General features: G+C 42.6%; 1 protein-coding gene across 8 annotated transcripts in view; it reads left to right on the top strand.

The window, feature by feature from the left end:
• The window catches only part of ATF7IP (activating transcription factor 7 interacting protein), a 353,654-nt gene that overhangs the window by 233,799 nt on the left and 100,254 nt on the right, over positions 1 to 19,601 (top strand). For all 8 annotated transcript variants that reach the window (XM_033935226.1, XM_033935228.1, XM_033935229.1 and 5 more), the window contains 2 exons: positions 422 to 529; positions 4,146 to 4,772. In XM_033935226.1, the coding sequence (XP_033791117.1) occupies positions 422 to 529; positions 4,146 to 4,772 (735 nt within the window). The remainder of the gene's footprint in view (positions 1 to 421; positions 530 to 4,145; positions 4,773 to 19,601) is intronic.

Raw genomic sequence — 19,601 nt, forward strand, 5'->3', positions numbered from 1 at the left:
TTCCCTAGTTGGCTTCTTAGCTTTGTTGCTGAACTGATGGTCTTACAAGCCAATGTCAGGCAGGAAGGCACTGGTACGCATGTAGTAAGGACGCTACCTTAAAATATTTAAAGTGACAGTACACTTGGTACTGTCCATATTGGGGTCTGTGGATGTTGTCACCCACTTGTGAGAATATATGCCTGCTGTCTTCTTCGGGTAAGTATCTTTGCTGTAGATTAGGACATGCTTATCTTTGAATAAATGCGACCATAAAATGATCTTAGTAACTCAGTTATTGATTTTCAAAAGCTTGAGAATTATTTTTAATCTATTCATGCTATTCAGATGATTGCCTAGAGAATCAAATTTCATCTTTTTCTGCTTTGAAGTAACAACTTTACTTACAACTTGAATAAATATGTATTTAATATCTTTTCAGGGCCTTCTTCCAACCAGTCTATCCAGCGCCTTCCAAGTACTACACAGTCGCCAGCTGGACAAACTCCCACAAGGGCTGCACCGGACTGGAAGCTGATCAGACAGAGAAGTAAGCATTGGGAGTTAGTGGATACTCTGTGAGGGAAATCTTATAAGAGGGATCTCTAGATTAATATGGCAAAAATGTTCCCTTTTTTCTGCCTATTTTATAATTATAACCATGTCTTCCCGAAAGACTTGAAAGTGATTTTTATCTGTGGAAATAGAGAAGTTTAGTGTGCAGAACACTATGGTTGGTCCCTTAGAATTGTACTATCTTAAGGAGAGTACAATGCAAAGTGCTTTTTAGCCAATCACACAAACTCCTCATGTTTCAAGTTATATGTTAAAAGTTTAATATCTGAATGGATAATCTTCCTTGCTCCCAAGTATTCATCAAAAATTACAGATAAATAATGTATGTTCACTAACCCTAAAAACTGCTTCTGAAAAGCTTTACAAGAGTTTAATAACTTGGCCTTAGTTTCATCACTTAAAGGGGTGCTGAGAAGGAATACTGAAGGCTCAATTCCCACTTTGAGGCAGGGTACACTCTAATATTTGAGTATCACTATTTTAATGATCTGAACTTATTTTACAAATGCAATACCTGTTCTTCTTAAAGATATCCAAAATACGCTTAGAATTGGAAAATTTAACTGCTTTCAGAAAGCAGTTTTGGTCAGCCTCAAATCACTAGCATCATATAATTTTAGAACTGAAGTGTTACCCCTTTTTCTGTGCCAAAATTACACAAAATGCTCTGGAGATATATCTGGCAAAAGAAAAAGTCATGAATTGAATTACAGTGTAATGTTTATAGGGTTAGTGAGTTTACACTCGTAGCTATAACTTGGGTAGAAGGAAGATTAGTTGTAAATACTTGGGAGGTGATGGCAGATAAAGACCAAATGGCCCTTCCAGTCTTCCCATCCACAGTAACCATTATCTCTTCCTCTCTCTAAGAGATCCCACGCGCCTATCCCAGGCTTTCTGAATTCAGACACAGTCTCTGTCTCGCACCACCTCTTCCAGGAGACTGTTCCATGAATCTACTTCCCTCTCTGAAAAAAAAAAAAAAAAAGTATTTCCTTAGATTACTCCTGAGCCTATCATCTCTTAATTTCATCTTATATCCTCTCATTCCAGAGCTTCCTTTCAAATAAAAGAGACTCGACTCATGCACATTACATCACATAGGTATTTAAATGTCTCTATCATAGCTCCCCTCTCCCGCCTTTCCTCCAAAGTATAGAGATTGAAATCTTTAAGTCTGTCCCCATACGCCTTATGACGAAGACCATGCACTATTTTAGTAGTCCCTCTCTCGCCATTCTTCCAAAGTATACAGATTGAAATCTTTAAGTCTGTCCCCAAACGCTTTATGACGAAGACCATGCACCATTTTAGTAGCCTTCCTCTGGACCGACTCCATCCTTTTTATATATTTTTGAAGGTATGGCTTCTAGAATTGTACACAATATTCTAAATGAGGTCTCACCAAAGACTTGTACAAGGACATCAATACTTCCTTTTTCCTACTGGCCATACCTCTTTCTAAGCACCCTAGCATCCTTCTAGCTTTTTGCCATCACCTTTTCAACCTATTTGGCCACCTTAAGATCATCACATACAATCACACCCAAGTCCCGCTCTTCTCTCATGCACATAAGTTATTCACCCCTAAATGGTACTATTCCTTCCGGTTTTTGCAGCCCAAATGCATGACCTTGCATTTCTTAACATTAAATTGTTAGTTGCCAAATTTCAGACCATTCTTTAAGTTTCGCCAGGTCTTTCTTCATGTTATTCACACCATCTTGGGTGTCTACACTATTGCAGATTTTGGTATCATCCGCAAAGAGGCAAATCTTATCTGACAGTCCTTCAGCAATATCATTTATAAAAATGTTAAAAAGAAGATGCCAAAAGAAACCATAGCTCTCTTTCACGTTCCTCGAAGAGAAAAAGAGCTTTGCATCATACCTCATCATCATCAGATCGGTATCGGTCTCCATGTAAGCCCTTTTATGACTCTGAATTAGTCTGATTCAGTTGAGAATTTGTCTCTGTCTACAACGGAGGCTTATGACAGTCCCTTGAAAAAGTCTCCATAGAAGTCTCCATCAAGGGCTAAATCTCCTACTGAAAGACTTTCACTAAATTTATTAGACAGTTGAGAAAAGAGCTACCAGTCAAGGTAGAAGCTGATTCTGCCTATAGTGCTGAATACTTGGAGGCCTTAGATTATGAACAGACACCTAAAGAACTTATCAGATTACCTTTACTTGGTATTCTTAAAGAGACTCTTCACAAGAATTTGGAAACACCCCTCACCATTACAGTGTTCTTAGAAAATTAGACTCTTTGTATAAGATCATTCTCACCAGGTTTTGACAAATTACAGCTTCAGCATCAGTCATTAGTAGTGGAGTCGACTTTGGAAAAAATCTGCTCCATCAAAAGTCTATGCCTCAGTGCCACCAGGGCATGAAGAGTGCACTATGGACATATTTGGACATTGCCTATACCAAAATTCCATGTTGACGAACAGAGTATTAAATTACAATTTTTATATCTCCTGCTATATCAAGCATCTGGTTCGAAAATTGCCTTCTTTTAATAGATACGTTCCTTCTCAACTTTTGCAGGAATTTCATTATATATTTTCACCTTTACTTTAGCTTGAAGGTATATGGCGAGATCGGCTTATGATGCCTTTGAATTATCATCCAGAGCCTCAGTATGTCAGTGGCCATGTGTGACATCCCTCCTTCCCGCCCAAGTCCATCTATCCCCAACCCCACTCACAATTAACATGCTCTCTCCTCTTGCACCATTTCTTCCTCTCACCACTCTCATCCCTCCTGCAACATTTTTCCTTCTCTCCCTCCCTCCAACTCCTAAACGCTGCCTACCGCTAACCCAGAAGCCTCTCCTCTGCATACCTCCCAGGCAGAAACAGTAAGTTCTGACAGAGGGTGGGACCTGGCAGAGGAGAAGCTTTCGAGTTAGCGTCAGGCAGCGTGCAGCACCTTTCCCTCCCCTCTCCTTCAAGTTCATCAACACTTTTCACTTCCCTTCCCCTTCTCCCCTGTCTAGCAGCACCTCTCCCATCTCCATGTCCAGAAGTACTTCTCCTCCCCTTAGCAGCAGCTCACTGTGTGCTTTTAACTTCCTCACACAGCTGCCACTAGCGTTAGTTTAGCGATTCCATCAGGCAGCCTTGGGGCCTTTGCTAGGCCGGCCCTCCTCCAGAACTTTCTCTTTCCCCTTCCCCAGAGGCGAGCCAGCCTAGCAAAGGCCATAAGGCGGCCTGATGGCATCGCTAAACTAACGCTAGTCGCAGCTATATTGGGAAGTTAAAAGCACACAGTGAGCTGCCACTGCTAGTCCAGGAGGGGAGGGGCTGAGGAGAGAAGACGATGACAGTGATGGCGGCAAAAAGAAGGTGGAATATATGCAATGACAGAAAGAGAGATAAATACAGCACCGTGTACCCTCCTGAGGAATGCTTATCGCGTGTTGAGAACCTCTGTTCTAGCTGACGTGGTTTATTATCTTTTGCAATGTTTAGGGTATGCTGCTTCATTCTGAGAGTTCTTGCTCTTTGGATCTTTTTTGATTATGAATAGTTTTTCCCAGAGATTAGCAAATGAAATTATTTTTTTTCTTTTATTTTGTAGTACCAGCAGCTAGTATTACAGCTCCTCAGACCATTCTCAGCGGACAACCCAAACCTCCAACACCAGTGACTTCTGCCTCTGTGATGACATCAGTTCTTCCAACACCTACCACAGCTACAGTTGTTGGCACTAACCAAGTCTCCAGTGGTAATGCCCAACCAATGTCTGTCTCACTGCAGTCTCTGCCTGTGATTTTACATGTCCCTGTTGCTGTTTCTTCCCAGTCTCAACTCTTGCAAGGCACCACTGGAACTTTGGTTACAAATCAGCAATCGGGTAGCGTTGAGTTTATCCCTGTGCAAAGCCAACCTGCAGTAGGAAACATTACAAAAACTCCAGTATCTCTGGCATCAGTCAGTACAGTAAAACCAAATAACAGCCCTGCAGTATCTAGCCCAGGAATACAACGCAGTTCCCCAGCTAGCTCATCACTGAGCACAACACTAGCAGTACAGGCAGTTTCTACAGCACATTCTGTAACTCAAGCTGCAAGGACTACTTTACCCACAGTAAGCACATCAAGCCCTTACAATCCTCCCCCCAGTAGGGGGCCAATACAGATGAAAATCCCTGTTTCAGCATTCAACCACCCATCACCCACTGATTCTCCTTCAGCATCAAGAATTGGTGAGTAATTTATCAGAACTGGTACTTAATAATGATTGTTTATAGGAGAATGAAATATATTCTAATTTGTTCTGTAAACGTATTTTAAATACTTTACTATAAAAGCATTAAATATGACTAAGTTTGCAAAGAGTATCGATCAGTCATTGTATCTGACTTTAGATTTTCCAGGATATTCTGAATGCAGCCTGACCTGTAAATGTTGTTTATTTGGATATGGGATTTTATTAAACAAATTGCTATTAAGTATATAAGAATTTAAATTCTGGAAATCCATCTCTAGGGTGCACAGCTGAGGAAAATAGAAATGTAAATAGGCTTAAAGAAATAAAAAAATAAAACAAAAAAAGTCAGCTCCAAGGAGGCTCTGGGGTCAGGGCTGCACCAGGGCATTTTTTTTGCAGAAAGCAGAAGTAATATGTGGGGCCCACAGGGGGTTGGGCCTTGACCATTTTGTCTTTTCAACTAAGAAGCTTAACTGTTAACTGTGGCTAAATATGAAAGCTGGGGTTGCAGGGCAGAGCTGGCAAAAAGTGAAACTAGTCAACCCTGCAGGAATAGGAAGGTACATTGAATTGTTAAGGCAGGCAGGGAGAGGCCCAGCCAACAGGCCACAATTTGTTAGGTCCTGCTTAGGAGTAAGAGAAACAATGACATTCACAGCTGCAAGTAGTCTGAGGGGAAGATTCTCAAAACTTCACGGTAAAAACTGTCAGGCCACTATCAGTCATTCTTGTAATGATTTTAAAAAAGCAAGTCAGTCTCCAAAAACTGTGCATGCAATTGAAGTTTGCTGAGTGAAGCAAAATGGAGCCTTTGAGGTGACAGAAATTGGAATTTTAAAGGCACAATACCTGCAGAAGGGTTGAAAATCTGGAGGTGGTCACTGAAGGTAGGGTTACCAGACGTCCGGGAAAACCTGGATATGTCCTCTTTTTAGAGGACTGTCCAAGTGCCCAGACGGACATTCCAAAACCCGGCAGTTTGTCTTGATTTTGGAAAGCGCTGACAAGCTCCAGCTGTATCTGAAGAGCCTCTGAGCATTCGCAAATGACTTCACATACATCTGCACATGCTTCAGGCTAGAGCTCCTTGGGGAAGAAGAGAGCAAGTTTGTGGGGGTGGAATTGGGGTTTTGTAGCCCGAAATATGGTAACCCAAACTGAAGGGAGCAAAGTAATGTAGTTTGTGTGTGGTGAAAATGTGTATAAAGAATGGTTTTGAGGAGGAGAATTTTTTTTGATATTTTTTGATGTTTAGAGTGTGGAAGCATGACAGTGGGGTGTGGGCTCATGACAGGGTTGTTTCTGTTCCCCAGGGTGGATGCCCTGGTTACAGTGATAACCAAGAAGGCAACAGTCCTAGTTGAGTGGGATTTGGCATTGAAGGATGCACAAGAAGGTAGAGCAGCTAGAATTGCTAGAAGTGGTTTGTCTGAAGCCAGGGACAGCCTTTCTTTCAGCTGTTCTCTACCTCCAATTCCTCTCCTCCCTGCCCCTTCCATCTAGCATCTTTCCTTTCTTCCTCCTTCCCGCACTCCCTCTCCACTAACCCTAGGTCCACCAGATGCCCTCCTATCCAGCATCCCTCCCTTCATTTTAAAATACTGCTCCAAGGGGATCCCTGTGGGCCAGGATGTCTTTCCTTACACCCCACCCAGTTCCAAAGCCCTCCTCACTTGTAAAAATGCAAGCAACAATTCTCGCTGTCTGCCACCTCCTTGGTGCTGTTCTGTGCTGCAGTTTGCTCAAGTGGAAATATAAAGTTGTATCAGAGGAGGGTGGACTGCAGAAAAGGAGCAGCGTTGAGGAGGCTGTGGGCAGCACTAAAGACTCGCTGCCGTAACGGCGACCTTGCATTTTTCCAGGTGAAGTGAGGCTCTGGAAGCAGGTTGGGAGAAGGGAGAGAATATACTGGCTCACTGCCCTGTTTGCCTCTCTCCCTAATGCTAGCCCTGAGGGTGGGCTGGAGGGCAACTTTGACTTACACATAGGTCATAGAATTTGTGACCATTTTTAGATCTAAAATTATCCTTTCATTATGCTTGAGATCAACTTGTAGTCAAGTATATATGGTAAAGACACAAAAAGTATCTTACTAGCTTTCTAAGATGGTAAAATAAGCAGCATGATGGGATTTTGAGGGTAGGGAGGATGAGAGATGATTGTGACAAAGGGACAGGTGGCTGGATGAGGAAGATATGAGGTAGATTTGGGGGGAGAGAGATTGGAAGTAAAGCATTTATGGAGATGTTAAAAATGCATTGGACTATTTAAATATAGCAGGAGAAGCTGATTTTGATTGTCATTCACAAAAATTTCATATCCTAGATTTTTCTTGTCAAAATATTAGCTATTATCCCAGGACAAGCAGGCAGCATATTCTCACATGTGGGTGACATCATCCACAGAGCCGGTACAGACAGTCCTAAAGTGTAGTATCTCTAACTCTTGAGATATCTTGAGATGACCTGTACCACACATGCGCAACTGCCTTCCCGCCCAACGATGGCTTGCGGGACCATCAGTTCTTAGTTTTCTGTAGAGCTAAGAAGACATATTGTTTGGTGTGTAATCCAAAAGCGCTTTTTTCTATTTTTGTACCTTCCCATTTAGTTCCCTTCATTATTTTCCTCATTTTTTTCTTTACATTTTTCAACTTTTATTTTTTCCGGAGTTAGGTCCCTATGTCCCCTCTCAAGCCAGTGTCCCTGCGGGGTGCCTTGATCAATTTTTTGGTCTTATTTTCACATAACATTCGGTAGCAGTTGAATCTTTCGACTTTGCGTCAGTGGTTTTCCTGTCTATGTCGAAGTCTTCTAGTGGCTTCAAGAGAGGTGCTCTATGTAACAGGGCTATTTCAGTGACTGACCCCCATAACTAATGTCTTCAGTGCCTTGGTCCTAAGCACCAAGTCAACTGCTGTTCTCGCTGCTCAAAGCTGCAAAAGCGCTCCTTAAAGGCTCAATGTTTGCAGCAAGAAATGTTTGGGTCTCCTCAAAGTTACGTGATGTCAATCAACTGCATTGGATTTTGATAAAGCTGTGTCGACATCGGTGTCTGGACCTCATTCAGATAGGCCTCATCAGCACTGGCTCCATCTGGTAAACCAGCTAAGAGGCATTTTCATTCTTCTCCCCATTCAACGCTGACATCTCCAGCATCGATTAAGTCGATGCATGCCAACAGTGTTGCAAGCAGTCTTGATCACCATCCATACAGGAAAAGAAGACTGCTTTGATTTCAAAAGTAGTAACTGAAAAGGTAAGGAATAAGAGGTTAGCTATCATAACAGGGAACATCTCCTATGATTGCTGTGTACATCTCTCTGCAGCATGTCATGTCCTTAAGCTACCATGCTTGTCCTATGAAATGTACTGTGAATGTCTAATATAAGTGACTGTGTGTGTCTACTGTGAATGTGCTTTTGTAACCTGTTCTGAGCTCACGAGAGGACGGGATAGAAATCTAAATAAATAAATTACAGAAGATCGCAGAAAGAGGAAGATGGGCAAAGTTAAGAAAAGTTAAGAAATGCTGGTTGTGTAGTCAGGAAAACAAAGATGCAAATGGAAAAAAAAAATGACATGGTAAAATGGGAAGGCAAGACAGTTTTTTAGATATATCAGTGATAGGAAGAAGTGCAAAACTGGCACTGTGAGACTCAAAGGTGAAGGGAGAGAAATATATAGAAGCTGATAAAGAAAAGGCTGAATTGCTTAACAACTATTTCTGTTCTATGTTCATGACTGAAGCACTGGGAGTGGGACCGCAGAGGACAAACACAAATAGGGATAGTGGAGTGGTAGACCCTGATTAATTTTTAGAGGGTTGTGTTCATGAGGAGCCAGCCAAATTAAAGGTAGTCAAAGCAATGGAGCCGGATAGGATACATCTGAGGGGTCTGAAGGAACTTGGGGAAGTTCTGGTGGCTCCACTGACTGACCTTTTTAGTGCATTTATAGTCGTGAGTGGAACTGGAGTGCTGGAAAAGGGTGGATGTGGTCCCTCCCCACAAAAGTGGAAGTAAGGAAGAAGTAGGGAAATTACCGGCCAGTAAGTCTGACTTCTGTGGTAAGCAAATTAATAGAAACGCTTTTAAAACAGAGAATGGTGAAGTTTCTGGAATCCGGTGGATTACAGGACCAGAGGCAACATGAATTCACTAGAGGTAGGTCTTGTCAGACAAATCTGATCAATTTCTTTGACTGAATGACCAGAGAATTGGATAGATGGAGTGCACTAGATGTGGTATACTTATATCTTAGCAAAGCCTTTGATGTTCCACACAAATGTCTAATACAAATACTGAGTGCCCTCGGGATGGGTCCCAAAGTGATGGGCTGGGTTAGGAACTGGTTGAGTGGAAGGTGACAGAGGGTAGGTGTCAATGGAGATTGCTCTGAGGAAAGGGATGTTACCAGTGGTGTGCTTCAGGGTTCAGTTTTTGGGCCTGTTCTTTTTAACATTTTTATAAACTATATTGCTGAAGGGCTGTCAGGTAAGATTTGCCTGTTTGCGGATGATACCAAAATCTGTAATAGAGTAGACACCCCAGATGATGTGAATAATATGAAGAAACTTAGCGAAGCTTGAAAAATGGTCTGAAATTTGGCAGCTAAAATTTAATGCTAAGAAATGTAAGGTCATGCATTTGGGTTGCAAAAATCCGAAGGAACAGTACCATTTAGGGGGTGAAGAACTTATGTGCACAACAGAAGAGTGGGACTTGGGTGTGATTGTATGTGTTGTTTGTAAGGTAGTCAAACAGGTTGAAAAAGTGACGGTGAAAACTAGAAGGATACTATGGTGCGTAGGGAGAGGTATGACCAGTAGAAAAAAGGAGGTATTGATGCCTCTGTATAAGATTCTGGTGAGTACTCATTTAGAATATTGTGTACAGTTCTGGAGTCCGCACCTTCAAAAAGATATTAAAAGGATGGAGTCTGTCCAGAGGAAGGCTACTAAAATGGTATGTGGTCTTTGTCATAAGGTGTATTGGGACAGACTTAAAGATCTCAATATGTATACTTTGGAGGAAAGACGGGAGAGGGGAGATATGATAGATGTTTAAATACCTACATGGTGTAAATGTGCATGAGTCGAGTCTTTCATTTGAAAGGAAGCTCTGGAATGAGAGGGCATAGGATGATGTTAATAGGTGATAGGATCAAGAGTAATCTAAGGAATTACTTTTTAAAAGGAAAGGTTGTAGATATGTGGAACAGTCTCCCGGAAGAGGTGTCTCAGAGACTCTGAATTCAAGAAAGTGTAGGATAGGCATGTGGGATCTCTTAGAGACTGAGGAAGAAATTATGGTTATTGCAGATGGGCAGACTGGATTGGCCATTTGGCCTTGCCATCATGTTTCTATGTCACTCTGGAGCAGGGGTAGGGAACTCCAGTCCTCGAGAGCCGTATTCCAGTCGGGTTTTCAGGATTTCCCCAATGAATATGCATTGAAAGCAGTGGTCCTTTTTGTTACATAAAGCATTTTGGACCCCAGTTCAATTACAAAAGTTAGACAGCTTTAAGTCTAATAGGTGCATATCCATCTCCTTTCCCCGCAAGGCCCCTTGGTTCCTCCCATATCACAGAGAGCTAAAACAGAAATGTCGAGCTCTGGAGCGCATATGGAAAAAATCAAAATGTCCTATAGACAGACAGTCCTGGAGAGTCAATATCAAGCTGTACAATACAGCACTAAAAAAAGCAAGAAAGAACTTCTATGGTGACAAAATCTCCAGGTCCAACAATCAAAGCAGTACTCTATTCAACATCTGGCGTTCCCTAACCTCCAAAAGAGACCCCACCGTGCTCCCCTCCTCTCCCTCAGCCGATGTTCTAGCAAAATTCTTCAATGATAAGGTTTCTTCCTTGAGATGCTCTTTCCCTCCTTCAGTCTCTTACAACTCCCTAGTGCCCACCGATTCCACTCCCACCCTAATGGTCTCCAACCCTATCCCAGCTGACAGATCCTGGACCACCTTTGAGCGCGTATCTGAATCCCTGGTCCTCAATCTCTGCCTCAAACTGAAATCCTGTAATTGCTCCTTGGACCCATTCCCCTCCTACCTATATGAGAACATTCCCGTTCAGGCTATTTCTTCTATCACCATTCTCATAAACTCTGCCCTTCAGTCGGGCCATTTCTCCCCAGAAATGGGTCATATCGTCTTGACCCCACTACTGAAAAAATCTGACCTTGACCCTTCCATACCATCCAGCTATCGCCCAATTGCAAATATCCCTCTCTTAACCAAGATGCTAGAGTCCATCATTTCTTCCCAACTCTCATCATACTTAGAGAGATTCTCTATTTTTTTACCCTATCAATATGGCTTTCATCCTAACTTCAGCACCGAATCCCTACTGTCTTCCCTGATTTCAAGGGTTCAACAACTTCACTCTCGAAACAATTTGACCTTTCCGCTGCTTTCGACGTTGTTCACCATGATATTCTTGTTTACCAACTCTCTGAGATAGGTATCAACTCCACAGTCCTAGGTTGGTTCTCTAAATTCCTCCGCTCTCGTTCTTACATTGTTAACATGAATGGCACCTCATCCTCCCCCTGGAAACCGAATTGTGGAGTCCCGCAAGGCTCTCCACTATCCCCTATCCTTTTCAACATCTATATGTCCTCCCTAAAACTCCTCCACCTATCCCCTCTTGAAACAATTTACACTTATGCAGACGACATCCTCGTCCTCCTCGAGACCGATTCAAACCTCACCGACCGGTCTAAGAACATATCCTCTTGTATAATGAACCTACAATCCTGGGCCCACACTGTGCAAATAAAATTGAATGAGTCCAAAACAAGACTTCTTTGGCTCAGTCCAAAGCTAGATCACCTACCCACCTCCATCCCACTACCCTCTGGCTCCTCTCTGCAGCTTGAGTTCTCGAGCAAGGTCTTGGGCATCATCATTGATTCCACATTGTCCTTCAACGACCACCTCCAATCCTTGGTAAAAAAATGCTTTTTCAGCCTTCACATGCTGAGGAAAGTTAGATCCTGCTTCCATCAAAAACATTTTACCCTCCTTGTCCAATCCATCATCCTCTCCAGATTGGACTATTGCAACTCTATCTACTTAAGCCTAACTAAGAAAAACCTCCACAGACTCCAACGGATTCAGAATGCTGCGGCCAAGCTCATCTTTGCTAAAAGTAAATTTGACCATGTCTCCCCGCTCCTGGCCAAGATCCACTGGCTTCCGATAATCGCCAGGGTCCACTATAAATGCACCTGTTTAACTTTCAAAATCCTATATGGTATCCTCCCTCCCTTTAGCCCTCTTTCTTGGAATTCCTCAAACCCTAATACCACCAGATCCTCCCACAAATTAAAACTATCCTTCCCCTCGCTAAAAGGCATTTCCCATACAGGAAAGCTAGGGACCTCCCTCCACTTCAAAATCACTGAGCTCTGGAACAACCTTACCTCCCCTCTTTGGAACTTGAGCTCTCTCCAAGTTTTCCGCAAACATCTGAAAACCTGGCTTTTCTTAAAAAATGTAAGTCTCCCTCCAACTTAGGAATCAAGGAAACTCTTATATCTTGGCATCCCAAGTCCTCTAAATTTTCTTCACACTTCTACCTCTAACCCTCTGTTGTAGTTCCTTCCTATTTCTCCTACTGTAAACCCCGTCGAGCTCTACGAACGTGGAGATGATGCGGTATACAAACCTAAGGATTAGATTAGGTGCTGGCACTGTAAACTTGAAGCAGGGACTCTAGATCAGTGGTTCCCAACCCTGTCCTGGAGGAACACCAGGCCAATTGGGTTTTCAGGCTAGCCCTAATGAATATGCATGAAGCAAATTTGCATGCCTATCACTTCCATCATATGCAAATCTCTCTCATGCATATTCATTAGGGCTAGCCTGAAAACCCGATTGGCCTGGTGTTCCTCCAGGACAGGGTTGGGAATCACTGCTCTAGATCACTTATTATTCTATTGTCCCTTTATTATGGTCTTCTGGAAATCAATTTGGTCCCAAATTAATTGTTTGTTAGAAAATCATGTAGCATTAACATATGATACAATTCTCTTTGGTATGTCGAGAACAAGGAGCCAGATTTCATAAAGTAATAATAAACTTTTATTGATAATGACAGGAGTCGCCATTCAACATATAACAAGTAATTGGAAAAATTATAGTAGATTAAATTATACCTTTTGGTGGAATTCATTATGTCACATTTATAAAATGGAAAGCATAATTGCATACAAAAAGGTAATTATAATAAATTTATAAAGATCTGGAGGCCATTGACAGTCTACTGTAATGAATAGATGCCATTTTCTATTGGAAGTATATTTGCAAATGGGGGAGAGGGGGAGGGTGAATTGTCTAAATTGTACGGAAGGTTTTAACATATAAATAAGAGTATTTATATTTGTATATTTTTGATTAAATATGAATGGAATGGGTGGGTGGGAAGGGAATAAACTTATGTATCTGAATATATTAAGAAAATTCAAGTGATGTATTTAATCTTAAATGTTTTATTAATTGTACACTTGATGTAAGTTTTAAAAAATGAATAAAGAATTAAAAAAAAAAGAAAGCAGTGCATGCAAATAGATCTCATGCATATTCATTGGGGAAATCCTGAAAACCCGACTGGAATACGGTTCTCGAGGACCGGAGTTCCCTACCCCTGCCCTAGAGGCATTCCTCTACATCAGTGGTCTCAAACCCTTTGCAGCGCCACATTTTGGATTTGTAGGTACTTGGAGAAAAAATAGTTAAATGTCTTATTAAAGAAATGACAATTGTGCATGAAGTAAAACTTTATAGTTTATAAATCTTTCCTTTTGGCTAAGTCTTAATAATAATATTGTAATTTATAGCTAAAGAGACATATGATCAAGAAACTGTTTTATTTTACTGTTGTGATTATGATAAACATACCGAGGGCCTCAAAATAGTACCTGGCGGGCTGCATGTTGTCCCCGGGCCACGAGTTCAAGACCACTGCTCTACATTGAGGTCTCCAATGCCTCAACACCCTATTGCACGTTCTGTTGGAACCCTCTGTACCACAATTATTCATTCAGGATCAGCTTCGAAAAGTAATCCACAAGGAGTTGTCAGCCATGCTCCAAAACCAATCGGCACCAGTTGCTGGACCGACTCTTTGATACTGGCCCAGCAAGGCCGTATGATATCCATTCTAAATCTCCTACTCGATGCAAGTCCATATACTGACACCAGGGCACCTCATCATCATCAACATCGGAGGAGGCATTAAAGTCTTTCTCAGCACTCCCTTTGGCACCATATCCACCAAGCCTCTTGGCATCACACCTTTTCCAGAAGCGAATATACCAAGTCTCCAGGTATAGAAGAGTTTGACTCAGACCTCTCTCCTCATGATTACTCTGATCCAAAATACTCAGCATCAGAGTCTTATGGTCTAGAGTTAGGTCCATGTCCTCCAAAGCACAGATCACCACCAGAAAATCTATAACTAAGTCAAGCTCTCCCAGTAAGAATAGAAGCTGAATATGAGCCAAGGGCAGAACTTTGTGACACCATGGATTTCAAGCAAGTTCCTAAAGATCTTTTGAAACTCCATAACCTCATGTTTAAGATTTGGGAGACTAGTCCCTGTTGCACCATGTTAAGTAGATTCACTTCCTGTCCTGGCTTTGACAAGCCCCAATTACATCAATCTCTTCTGGTGGAGTCTGCTTTAAAGATGTTGTCTAGTTCCAGAACATATGCCAGTACTTCTCCTGCTAGAGAGGGTTGTACATTGGACAGGTTTGGTCATAGACTCTTTAAGAACTCCATGCTTACAAGCCTTATCCTCAGTTACAATTTCTATATGACCTTTTACTACAAACTACTAGTTCCAGCACCTTTCTCACTTTGAACAGTTTATTCCTGTTGATCAGCATCCTGATTTTCAACAAACTACTCATGATCTTCTAGAGACTCGAAAATTCATGGCCAGGCCAGTCTTTGATGCCTTTGATGTAACCTCCTGAGCATCGGTTGTTTCGCAGACGAATGCGGCTTCACGTTTCTGATCTGAATTCCAGTGTACAAGATCGATTTGAAAATACACTTCTCCCCGTATCCACGGGGCTTAGGGGCAGAGCCGGCCCGTGAATATAAAAAAATCGCAAATAATATTTGGGCCGGTTCTGCCCCTAACCCCCGCTTCCCCCTTCCCCGGCTATTTTAAGCCCTGTAAGCCCCCCCCCCCCCTTAAGCCTTACCTGGTGGTCTAGCGGGTTTTCGGGGCAGGAGCGATCTTCCCACGCTCCTGCCCCGTGCAGATCGCTCATAGGAAACGGCTACCTTGAGCTCCCGTCATACTTTCACATCTCATTACTGTCTGGAATCTCATTCTAGACAAGATGGTCGGTTTGGCCAAGCAGTTCTACAAAATAGAAACATGACGGCAGATAAAGGTCAAATGGCCCATCTAGTCTGCCAATCCGCAGTAACCATTATCTCTTTCTCTCTCCAAGAGATCCCACGTGTCTATCCCAGGCCCTCTTGAATTCTGATACAGTCTCTGTTTCCACTGCCACTTCTGGGAGACTGTTCCACACATCTCCCACCCTTTCCGTAAAAAAGTATTTCCTCAGATTACTCCGGAGCCTATCACCTCTTAACTTCATCCTATGCCCTCTCATTGCAGAGTTTCCTTTCAAATGAAAGAGACTCAACTCATGCACATTTATATTATGTAACTGTTTAAACGACTCTATCATATCTCCCCTCTCCCGCCTTTCCTCCAAAGTATACATATTGAGATCTTTAAGCCTTATCACGAAGACAACACACCATTTTAGTAACCTTCCTCTGGACCGACTCCATCCTTTTTATATCTTTTTGAAAGTGCAGCCTCCAGAATTGTACACAATATTCTAAATGAGGTTTCATCAGAGTCTTATACAGAGGCATCAATATCTCCTTTTTCCATCTGGCCTTATCTCTCCCTAAGCAACCTAGCATGCTTCTAGCTTTTGCCTTTACCTTTTCAACCAGTTTGGTCATCTTAAGATCATCACATACAATCACACCCAAGTCCCGCTCTTCCGTCGTGCACATAAGTTCTTCACCCTCTAAACTGTACCATTCCCTCTGGTTTTTGCAGCCCAAATGCATGACCTTGCATTTCTTAGCATTAAATTTTAGCTGCCAAATTTCAGACCATTCTTCAAGCTTCGCCAGATCTTTCTTCAAGTTGTTCACACCATCTGGCGTGTCTACTCTATTGCAGATTTTGGTATCATACGCAAAGAGGCAAGTCTTACCCGACAACCCTTCATCAATATCATTTATAAAAATGTTAAAAAGAACAGGCCCAAGAACAGAACCTTGAGGCACACCACTGGTAATATCCCTTTCCTCAGAGCGATCTCCATTGATCTACTACCCTCCGTCTCCTTCCACTCAACCAGTTCCTGACCCAGCCTGTCACTTTGGGACCCATCCCAAGGGCACTCAGTTTATTTATTACACGGCTGTGTGGAACTCTGTCAGAAGCTTTGCTAAAATCTAAATGCACCACATCTTGCGCACATCCTCTATCCAATTCTCTGGTCACCCAGTCAAAGAAATTGATCAAATTTGTCTGACAAGACCTACCTCTAGTGAATCCATGTTGATTCCAGAAACTTGACCATTCTGTGTTTTAAAAGCATTTCCATTAATTTGCTTACCACAGAAGTCAGACTTACCGGCCTGTAATTTTCTACTTTTTCCTTACTTCCACTTTTGTGGGGAGTGACCACATCCGCCCTTCTCCAGTCCTCCAGTACTACTTCCAACTCTAGAGACTCATTGAAAAGGTCAGTCAGCAGAGCTACCTGAACTTCCCTAAGTTCCTTAAGCACCTTAGAATGTACACCATCTGGCCCCATCGCTTTGTCTACCTTTATTTTAGCTAGCTTCTCACGAACATAACTCTCTGAAAATGTATTCTTCATTTAAATGTCAGCTTCCTTCCATCCCTTACTTATCAGCTAGGGAGTCCCACTTGTGAGAATATGCTGTGTGAGAATATGCTGCCTGCTTGTCCTGGGATAAAGCACAGTTACTTACCTGTAACAGATGCTATCCAGGGACAGCAGGCAGATATTCTGACAACTCTCCCACCTCCACTAGTAGGCTTCTTTTTTTTTTTTTTTTTTTTTACTGAACTGAAAATCCCGCAAGCCGACATCGGGTGGAAATACTCGTGCATGAACGGGTATGGGCCATCTCGAGACTTCTCAAGAGTTAATAATACTATACTTTAGGACTGTCCGTACTGGGCTTAGTGGATGACGTCACCCATGTGTGAGAATATCTGCCTGCTGTCCCTGGATAACACCTGTTTACAAGTAAGTAAATGTGCTTTTTTATTTTTCACATGGAAACAAATAATTTGAAACTATCCATTCGCTGTATGGATAAAAGTATGTGCAGCATTCCATAATGTGGGTAGTTTTCATTGAGTGAAAATGCTTCTTGGGGGTGAGGTTGCAATTAGGAGCAGAATTTTTAATTAGTTGCAAAATGTTTGTTATATATAAACCTGCTAGAACACTTGACAGAACTTAAAATGTTTTGAATAACTGTACAGAGGGGTCAGAATAGCTTTCTTTTGTTAGCAAACATGAATCACTGTAGCAGCACCTGTTAGGGAGGCAAGGTTAATGGACATTCTTCGAGGACAAGCAGAACTTTGTATCTAACATATGGTGATGTCATCTGACGGAGTCCTGGCATGGATGCTACCCACAATTCTGTATCTTTAAGAAGCCTGTGTCAGCATAGCACCACACATGGGACCAGCAGTCTTTCTAGTGCAATAGGTCATTCTGGACAGTAGAGTATTCTCCCCATGCTTGCGAGTCGTGCAGAAGGAATCTATTGTAGGTTTTCAACTCCTCCTCCTTCTCTAGGGCCTCTGCTACCTCCTTCAGTTTTTCTTTCTACACATGAGCCAGAAGGTGTCTTTCTGATCTGTGTATTTCTTTTTTATTTTCAGTATTTTTCACATTTTTTTTGTGGCTATCTGCACCAGAGCTCCCCAGTGCAAGGGAAAGCTCTTCCTGCATGGAGAAGAAGCAGACTTGGGTCTGCAGTGGCAGGTTAATCTTCTTTGGCCAGCCTGCAGAAAAGTTTGTGAAGTTTGTGGTCCATTTTCCTACTAGCTTAGCTTACCTACTGAATTACAGGGGCTTGAGTATAGGCTGCTAGGAATCTGCAGGGGTCTCTTCAGGGTGCCTACTGCGATTTCCATCCCCCCCCTATGTTTGTGCAATTCCGTGGGGGGTTGAAGATCAGTCCAACTTCGGTCTGATTGGCAGCCTGAGGATCTCGGCGTTGGAGGACTGGCTTATTTGAGGCAGAAATTCTCCCAGATCCAGCTACTGCTTGAAGCTGAGACTGGCTGCAGCACCTTTAGAGCACAAGTCACAGTGAGTAAGACTATTACAGCATGAGGGCAAAGGAGAAGGTCTGAAAAACCTATTTTTGAAGGTTTCTGCCACATTCTTTAAGGTACCCAATGTCTAAACTCCTTTTTTAAGTTTTGAAGCTTTAGTTAGGTCATTTTTTTTAGTCATTTGGCGCTAAAATGCTGCACAGTGGTCATCTTGGATTTCCCAATTTTTTTTTTCCAAAGTTCTTCAGATCCTTGAAATCACTTTGTTTTGCCTCAAAACTGGCAGGGGTCCTTAGGCTTTATTACCCCTATTACATGCCAGATTTGTGCTGGATGGGCACCCGAAGTGTACCTTTGTGCCTCATACCGTGCAGCACGTGATGTGGGTGGGATTGGTGGGCTTAGTCTCCCTTTTGGTCTCTAGGGTTGAAGATCCTTCTGGAGGCCTTACCTGAAGAAAATCCCTCCTGGAGCCCTGGGACATCAGCATACCTAAGCGTAAGAACATGGAAACTGCAGAGCTCAAGAGATGTAAGGTGGCGTTATCTAAAAGGGACTTAGGGCTGCCTAGTAAAGCCTTTTCTCCTAAATTTGTTAATTTGATGTGGAGGACTTGTTTGGATAACCAGGATCCTCATCTGAGGTCTGGTAGCAAGCCAGGTGATATGTAATGGGGCTCGCACTCCCAGGTTATTGACAGAGGCTGACCAGGATCTGGTGTACCTTCTGACATGGATTCAGAAGATGAGAGGTCAGTTTGTATACACTTTCTGTCACAGAGAGTGTGTTCCTTGCTGGGTGATGTGGGATCTCAAACAGGAGCAAGTACACAGGAAGCAGTGCTGGCCCTTAACCGAAGGGAAGATCCCACAATATGCCTGTTGTTCAAGCTTTTGGTGCTATTATAGCTTATTACTGACTCCCTGCTGGCACCTTCCACTCAGTGTTCTATTCTGAGCAGAGTAAGAGCGCAACCCACATCTTTTTCCTGGCATCCTGATATGAGTGTTTTAGTCATGGAGCACTGATATGCTCCTGAGGCTCTTTAAAGGTAGTCAAGACAATGTCTAAGCTGTACCCTGTGGCACAGGAATGTCAACAGATGTTTGCTCAGCCTAAGGTGGATTCCTTAATTGCTCAGGTAACCAAGAGCATGTCCCTGCCTAGTGAGGGAGGGCGTAGTATTAAAGGATACACAGGATCTCAAAGTGAATGTGTTTCTGAAAAGGCAGTTCAAATCTTTTTCCTTAGGGATCAAAACAGCCGCAGCAGCCTCTTTTGTGGAATGCATTTAACATACCAAGGTGCATGGGTTCACCCTTGCAGAGGATGAGTGTTTGCCCCAGCTTTTGCTAATGGGGGTGGATTATGTAACCAATGCTCTCTGTGACATCAAGAGTCATGAGCAAAGTATCAGCTT

This window comes from Geotrypetes seraphini, chromosome 2, assembly GCF_902459505.1.
Source record: "Geotrypetes seraphini chromosome 2, aGeoSer1.1, whole genome shotgun sequence".
Classification (NCBI taxonomy): Eukaryota; Metazoa; Chordata; class Amphibia; order Gymnophiona; family Dermophiidae; genus Geotrypetes; species Geotrypetes seraphini.